The following is an 8,249-nucleotide window of genomic DNA, read 5'->3' as shown; positions in this document are numbered from 1 at the left end:
ACAGAGGCCACGTTCATCTTGCAGGAAGTGGCCCCTGAAAGCTTAGGTGACTTCTGAGACAGCTGTGCACTGGAGTCAGAGCCCTGGGTGTGGCTCAAAACGATGGAAATTTGTTCTCTCCAAGTCCTGAGATCAGCATCACTGGGCTGGAATCCAGGTGTGGGACCCTTCCTGCCTCCAGCCTCAGGTGGTGGCTGGCCATCCCCACCTTCCTCTGCTCATGCCTTTTCCACTTTGCCTTCGTGTCCCTTCTGATAAGGACGCTGCCACTGGACTTAGGGCTTGCCCAGGCCAGGATAACCTCATCTTGATGTGATGATGCTTGCAAAGACCCTATTTCCAAGTAAGGTCACATTCACTGGGTGGATGTGAATTTGGGGGGCCACTTTCCAGCCCACTACTGGGCTCACTGATGGGGTGTCTACAGTAATGCCAATAAGTAGATTCTGGAGAGGAAGAGTCCTGGGTTGCATGGGTCCTACTCACAGATGTGAACAGCATGAGGCCTGAGGAGGTGCCGTCACACCAGCCTGGCCCCCACAGGTGGGATCCAGTAGTCACCACCCGGGCCCACCCCAGGCTGCCGCCCTGCCAGCCCTAAAATCCAGGCGGCTCCGTGCTCATCCTGACAGGCAGGGAGAGCAAGAGCTGCCCAGAGTGGGGGCAGCGGAGTCTGGGTTGGCAGGGGACAGAAGCGCCCCAGCTGTGGCACTCACAGGAGAGGCTGAGAGCCCCAGGGAAAGCCTTTACCTTGGCCAAACCTGAGGACCCAGGAAGGGGTCCCAGGAGACCAGGGCCCAGCTGCCTGCAACCACGGGGGCCACATCTGCACCCTCTGCCCAGCTAATGCAAGACAAGGAGATCCAGGGGCCATGGGCCCCTGAACGACACTGACCACCTAGCTTGGTGCTTCAGAACGGTGCTAGAGCCGGCCTTGAGGTGTGTGCTGCTACCAACAGGCTCTGCTGCTGCCCTGCCTGCCTGGCCCCTGCGCTGTTGCAGCCTGCAGGAGCAGCCGGGTGGGTGTGGGCACGGGGCCACGGGCCCCGCACTTCAGAGCCTTTCTGTAGTTGAAACATAGTCCTGGCAGGTGGGGTGCATTGCCACCTCAACACCAGATGTGTGTGGGGGGACCTTTGGTCGCCTGGACGCTGGACATTTGTGACGGACTCTGACTCAACGTCCCAGGCCTACATCCATGCCCCAGCCTGGGCTGGAGCTCCTGGCCTGGGAAAGGGAGGTCACCCAGCACCCAGGTGTCAGGGCCAGCTGTTTCTCCCTCACAAGGAACAGGCAGCAACTCATGTTGTGGGCAGAAATGGGTCAGAGGGCTGTGGCAACTTCTCCAGGTGGCCCAGGGGTTTTGAGGCCACAGCTGAGCCCTGGCACTTGCCCCGCCGAGGCTTTGCCCCTTGCACAACTTCCAAGAGGGGTCAGCAGCCCAGTGTGGGTGGTACACCCACGTGCTGGCCCCAGGGCTGCTTGTCTGCAGGCCTCAGCTCCCTGCAGGCATCGCAGTCGGCTGTCTCAACTCCAGGGGCGCCTTCTCACACCACAGTAAGGACAGGTGCGGGCTGGCGTCTCCCGAGGGTCTGCTACAAAGCCTTGGCCTCACCCGCTGATGCAGCCCCGGGGATTGAAGGGCTTGCAGGGACCATGTGGCTCTTGCAACACTGCCCCACCCCAGGTGGCTCGACCCTCGTCAACCTAGCAATGCAGGCTGCTGCCCGAGGCACCTGCAGTTCTGCTCTGGGGAGGAAAGGCCTCACCTGGCAACCGGAGGGCCGCTGTCAGCCAGGTGGTCCCAGCAGGGCACGATGAACACTCAGAGCCCTTGTTCAAAACGCAGGAGCACAGCTCTGCACCTTTCCTTCCCGCCACCGCCTCTCTTGACCTGTCCGCTGGGCCTCCCTCCTGTGTTTTTATTTGCTGTTTAAGGTCACGCTCCCTTGGGTGGTCAGAAGGCAGACCCTCGCAGACACCTGACACGCCCCCACACCTGCCGTTCCCTCAGCTGCTCCTAGTCTCTGCAGCCTCCTGTGGCTCCCTGGAATCTTGTGCTCACTACAGGCACCACTGGGACACTAGGTTGCTACATTTACGCCTGTGCTGTCTCCTTCCATCGGCAGAGGGAGCTCTGAGCCAGGAGTTAGGAGCCTGGGGCTGACGTGTCCCCCAGCCCCACCACCCGCTTGCCTCGATTTCCCCAGCTGAGGAGCAGCTGGGAAGGGAGTGCCAGAGGTGCTCACCCCACAGGTGTGGTGGCCATCACCTGCCGGGCCTTCTTTAACTTCTAGGTGGCACCGTCCAATGCGGTGAGCACCAGTCACACGTAGCTATTGAACACGTGAAATTGAGGAGCTGCATTTTCAATTTTGTTTAATTTTCATTAAATTCAACAGACACACGTGGCTGGTGGCTCACGTCCTGGACACCCAAGTTCAGACCCCAGGCAGGGACACTGGAGCCTGGTCCTCTGTATCCCATAGGCTTCAACTAACACACACGTCCAGCCCCACAGACAGAGGACCCTGAGTCCCCTGGGGCAGGTTGGTGACCTGCTTGTTCAACTGGCCTCCAGGGCAGCCTTTCTTCTCCGGTGAGCCGAGGCCTCCCTGTGTGCCGGACACTTAGTGAGGTTTGCACCCCTCCAACTCTGCCCCGTGGCGTTGGGGTGTGCACCGTCAGATCTGCCCCAGAGCCTGCTCCTGTTTCCCTCTCCAGAGTCCTCCCTGTGGCCAAGAGCACCCTGATTCAGCCCTTCCTGAAGCCAGACCCAACAATCTCCTGGATTCCCAGGCTGGAATCTGGGGCAGAGATGGGGCCTCTCCTGTTTCCAGGCAGCAGGGCTGGCGGTGGCTGCTGGGCTCTGCAGGACTGTGGGAACAGAGGGCCGTGCTGCCCACCCTCCCCATCCCCAGGTGCCTTCGGTCGTCGCTGGCCCCAGGCAGCCTCTCAGCTCAGCTTCACCGGGCGTGGGGCTGTGGGAAGGGGCAGGCAGGAGCCAGGCTTTCTGCCCAGGCCGGGCACGCCCAGGAAGTAATCAGATTAACAAACCCCACTGAAGGTGGGGTCCAGACCGCTGCACTCAGGAACAGTGACCGTCCTGACTGAGTCCCACGCCCAGGTTAGCGTCCAGCTCAGGCGACTCTGCTGGTGGCTCCTCTAGCTCTTTCCCACCGGGAGCCAATGCCCACCACGGCCTCAGCCTGGAGAATGACACATGCCCAGGTGTTTGCCCCGTGGCCGGTGCTCCCCAAATGTGGCACCCTGGTACACTGCCCATTTTAAATGGAAAGCCCTTGAAGGTTGGCAGGTGCCAGCAGCATCTACCTTAAGACAGGCCCCACCCCTCCCTGAGACCTCAGCATCCTCCCCTGAGCCCTGCAGCCACCCCCGAGGACGTTTCCACTAGATAGCGAACCTGCTTCTAGGGCTCAGAGTTCCAGAGAACCACTGACAAGTAGTTTTTGTCCAGTCCATTTGTTCTCCCTAATAATCCTTCATGGCTGTTGGGAAGAACCTCAACCTTGCTCCTCCCCACGAGGAAGGGTGTCTGAGCACCTGTGCCCCACTGGGTCACTGGGTGCTCACTCTCCTGTGGCCCTTATGTTAATAAATGCACATGCCTTTTCCTCCCACTAGCCTGCCTCTTGTCAGTTTGTTTTCTGTGAAACTTGGGAGAAAAGGGGAGGAAATAGAAGGGAGGGAGTGGGAGGGGAGGGGAAGGGAGGAGAGGGGAGAGAGTGGAAGGGGAGGGAGGGGAGAGGAGGGGAAGGGGAGGGAGAGGAGGGGAGGGGAGGGAGGAGACACTCAGGGGTAGATATTCGTGGCCTGAGCACAAGTTCCTAGACCTGCAGAGGCCTCTTCCAGCCCCAAGGCTTAGAGAAGGCCCAGGTGACCTGCCTGGCCAGCACTGGGCACCTGTGCAGCCAGAGCACCCCTGCAAGGGGGTGCTGCCCCCCCCCCACCGTGCTTGTCCATCCTGACTTGGGCAGCAATGATCTGCCATCAGACATCAGACACCGCCCCTGCCCCCACCCCCAGGTCCCGGGGAGGATGCCTAGGGAGGGGCTTCGTGCCAGCTCCCTCCCCCTTGTTCCGAGAGACACTGCCCACTCCGTGCAGGGGAGCAGGACCTGCGGCCCCCACCACCGCCCTCCCTCACAGCGGCCCCTGCCGCCCCGTGACCTGCTCTGGCTGCAGAGCACATGTGACCCTGCTCGGCCCCTTCCAGAAAGCAGCAACCCCTGGACACTCCCCCACCCGGGGCATCTGATGGCAGACTGTGCCTGCCCTCGCTGTCCCAGGGAGGGCCCAGGATCCAGGAGCCCGAGCCAGGCTAGCTGGACGTATTCCAGGACTGGCCATCCGGGTCCGATCTCTGCCTCTGACCTGGTCAGAGCTGGTGCTTCCTCCATGGGCCCCAAAGACAGGGCCAAGAGCTCGTGCTGCAGCCCAGAGCTGAGCCACGGGGCAGCCGGCGACAGCCCCCCGCAGGACAACTGTAGACCCCCCTGTCTGTGCAGCCACGTCCGGGGCCGTGGCCCCTGGGGAGCCCAGGACCATGTGGACGGGCAGATCCTGGGCCAGCTGCAGCCCCTGGCTGAGGAGGAAGAGGGAGAGGGGGCCGGGGCCCCCTTGCCAGAGGGGCCTGCCTTTCCCGGCATGGGCTCGGAGGAGATGCGGCTGGCCTCCTTCTATGACTGGCCGCCGACCACTGGGGTACGGCCTGAGCCGCTGGCCGCTGCTGGCTTCTTCTACACGGGTGAGTCCCGGGGACCCTCTGCTGGGCGCATGGGCACTATGCTCCACAGAGCCCATCCCCCCAGCAGGGAGAGTCTAGGCTGAGGAGGGGTCAGAGTTCTGCAGCTCTGTCTGGGCCACGTCCTGGGGCCTGCCCCTCTCAGGGGCTTTGTAAGCGCTGGCACAGTGGCAGTCATTGTCACCAGTGGGCTCGGGGGGCAGTGCTTGCCTTCCGGACACTGTCCAGACCCACCCTGGCAGCCCCAGCTCCCCACTCCCCCAGGGAGGGCTCAGAGGACGGTGTAGGTTTTGCAGGCAGCTGCCCCATCTGGGGGGGCCGCCAGGAGGGGGGTCGGAGGCTGAGTCCCTGGAGCCCCACACTGGGCTGGCATCTGAGGACAGCCCCCCTCCTCGAGCTGGGAATCCGTCCTGGGGAGGCATGACCTGGGGAGGGGCCCTTTGGTCCCCTGAAGCTCCAGGGCCACAGGCGCTCCAGGCCCTAGGGGCCTGCCCCCACCCAGTGGCTTTGTGGACAATGGGAATGCCAGCTCAATCCTTTCCGGAACGTTCTGGATCTATCCCGGCAAGTGCCCCGACATTGTCCTCATTCCATCTTTGACACCACTGAGGTACTTGTGAAACCACTCGCCCAGCCACTCGGCAGGGCCCCCCAGGGAGCCCCCAGCCCTCGCAGCCTTGGAGGGGCCACCCTAGGGGCTGGGGGTCATGGGGCTGGCCGGGGCCCAGCCAGGGCCAGCATCTCTGTGCGCCGCAGGCCAGCAGGACAAGGTGAGGTGCTTCTTCTGCTACGGAGGTCTGCAGAACTGGAAGCAAGGGGATGACCCCTGGACCGAGCATGCCAAGTGGTTCCCCAGGTAACAGCCGTGGGGGGGGGCAGATCTGCACCCCGGGTCTCCTTGTCCCTGTGGCCCCGGGGGAGGCCCCTTCTGGATGGTGCTCTGGCCAGGCAGGCACGCCAGGCCTCGGGGAGGGCTATGGGCAGAGGGACCTTTTCTGCGCCCCAGGCTGCTTCCCGACACTCCGCTGGGCTGTCTGCAGAGCTGGCGGGGAGCAGAGGCCAGGACCCTCCAGGGCCTGGACCTGACGTAGGGGCTCAGAAAGCCCCAACCCGCTCTCTGTGGGTTTCTGAACCCACTGTCCTCAGGTGTCGATTCTTGCTCCAGTCAAAGGGAAGAGACTTTGTGCACAGCGCCCGGGAGGCTCGTCCCCGGTTGCGGGGCTCCTGGGTGAGTCTCTCCTCTCCTGCGGGCTCCGGGGGCTGGGGAGGGCCTCTGCTCACGAGAGCCTCCTTCCAGGACCGATGGGAAGAGCCGGAAGATGCCGCCCTCGCTATCCCGCCAGGTGAGAGCCCCGATGGAAGCGCTATTTCCCGGCACCTGCAGCCTGTGCCATAGGTAGCTGCTGCCCGGGTTGGCTTCACGGGGACTGTGCTGCACACCAGCAGGGACCAGAGGGGGTCCCACCCCAACGCTGCCCACCTGCCATCCTGCTCCTCCCTCGGCCCACCCTCTGGGCACATCTCCCCTCACCTTGCTGTCCCCAGCAGTGTCTGGCTCACAGCGTCTGTGGCCACTGCCCGAGCAGTTGCCCGAGCCCTGGCCAAGGGGCAGCTTCTTGGTGGCCCCCCAGGAAGCCTCTGGTTCCTGCTGTGCTGTGGGAGGTGTGGGAGGGAAGGTGCCCGGCAACAAGGGCACCCGAAGTCACGCCTGGCACCTCCCTTGGTGCGAACTAGACCTCACCAGCCCCTGGTCCTGTCTCTGGGCTGGGCCTCACTTAACCCTGGAGGACAGGCCTCAGGACCATTCCTAACTGCCCACAGCTCCTGTCCACCAGGACCTTGAGCAGCTCACGCCCAGGAGAGAGGCCCAGACTGAAGGTGCCGGGGAGCCACGTGCAGGCCTGAGACCCTCCAGGGGCAGAGGCTGGGTGGGAGGGCAGCTGGCACCTGTAGGGGCTGGGCCAGGCCACAGCCCACCTCTCCCCACCGGCCCAAATGGGGGGCCAGGCCTGGGGACACTTCATGGGCCTGTCCCCCTTAGAGGAACCGGCTGAGCCCAGGCCAAGTGTGCGGTGGGCTCCCGAGCCGCGAGGAGCCAGGGCTGTGGAGGAGGAACTGAGGCAGCTGCGGGAGGAGAGGACATGCAAGGTGTGTCTGGACCGGGCCGTGTCTGTGGTCTTCGTGCCGTGCGGCCACCTGGCCTGTGCGGAGTGCGCCCCCAGCCTGCAGCTGTGTCCCATCTGCCGGGCCCCCGTCCACAGCCGCGTGCGCACCTTCCTGTCTTAGCACAGGTGAGCGCCCCGAGCCCCTCAGCCATGTGCATCGTGTGACACCTGCCGGCTCCTCTGCCTCGATTGCCCTCAGTGGTCAGCCAGGTGATCAGCGTGGCAGCCGGGCCAGGGAGAGGGGAGATGGCCTTGGACGCGTGCAGGGAAATACAGGAAGGGCAGGGGCAGGAGACCCTGGGCCTGGATCTCAACCCGGGAGCCCAGGCCGGGAAAACGCACGGATGGGGAATCTCACCTATCAGAGAAGCAGGTGGGACGCCCCCCTGCCCTCCCTGCGGCCTCTCAAAGGACTGTGATTGTCCCCAGGAGGACAAAGTGCCAGGGCCGTGGACAAACCCCAGGAGAGCAGTGATCACCCTCCCTCCTCCTGTCCTTCCAGGTGCTGCAGCCAGACCCAGATGGACTGTTGGGGCCACCCTGCCCCTCTCAGCCCTGCAGACCATGGGCTCTGCTGCGCACAGAGGAGCCGGTGTCCAGCCCTGACCCGCCCGATTCCTGGACTGCAGCCCAGGACAGAGAAGGAAGCGCCTACGTGGTGGTGGTGGGGTGGTCTTACTGCACCTATGTCGGATGCTTCTGAATATAAATAAAGTGGGGGGTTCCCCTGGGTGGTGCTCAGTGACCTGTTGCACAGCGCGGCCACCTCCCTGTCCCCCAACAGGTCACAGGTTGCTGGTCACAGCCTCTCCTCACCAGCCCACTGCTGAGGACACCCCCTTTCCAACTCCCTTCCCTTCCCCTGTTCTTATCTTTTCTGTGTCTTAAGAACTTTGGGATGGACTAACCCTGACCCTAACCCTCCTGAAGTTCTGGCCTGTCCCTCCATGGATCTGCTCCACTGTCCCTGGAGCTTCCGTGGGAGCCTTGGCCCAAGGTCCCCCTCCCACTGTCACAGGGAAGCACCTGCCCTTCGTGGTGGGCAGGGCTGCAGTGCCCACCTGCGCTTGCTCCAGGCCCACAGCTTGGAAGGGGTCAGGGGACCCCCTGGGCTCCCAGGGCAGCGTGGAGGCTCTGCCTGGGCGGGAGTCCTGCGGGATCTCAGCGCCCACAGCAAGCTGGAGGGGTCCCGCCCGGAGCAGGACACAGCCCTAAACTAGCTCCCGGACCAAAAATGGTTCGAGACTTTCCAGCTAGAGGGTTTGAGTGGATCCAACCGCCCAGCCTGGTGGGGGCTGTGCCCTGCCCTGCCCTGCCCG

General features: G+C 63.5%; 1 protein-coding gene across 1 annotated transcript; it reads left to right on the top strand.

Annotated features, from left to right (window-relative positions):
- Positions 1-4,419: 4,419 nt before the first annotated feature.
- On the top strand, positions 4,420-7,051 carry BIRC7 (baculoviral IAP repeat containing 7). Its single transcript, XM_075993342.1, has 5 exons — positions 4,420-4,768; positions 5,522-5,621; positions 5,912-5,993; positions 6,063-6,108; positions 6,807-7,051. The coding sequence occupies exons 1-5, from the start codon at positions 4,420-4,422 to the stop codon at positions 7,049-7,051; spliced, it is 822 nt and encodes a 273-aa protein (XP_075849457.1).
- The last annotated feature ends 1,198 nt before the right edge of the window (positions 7,052-8,249 follow it).

This window comes from Microcebus murinus, chromosome 16, assembly GCF_040939455.1.
Source record: "Microcebus murinus isolate Inina chromosome 16, M.murinus_Inina_mat1.0, whole genome shotgun sequence".
Lineage (NCBI taxonomy): Eukaryota > Metazoa > Chordata > Mammalia > Primates > Cheirogaleidae > Microcebus > Microcebus murinus.
The sequence above is the reverse complement of the archived record's forward strand: the minus strand, read 5'-3'. Positions and strand labels throughout refer to the sequence as shown.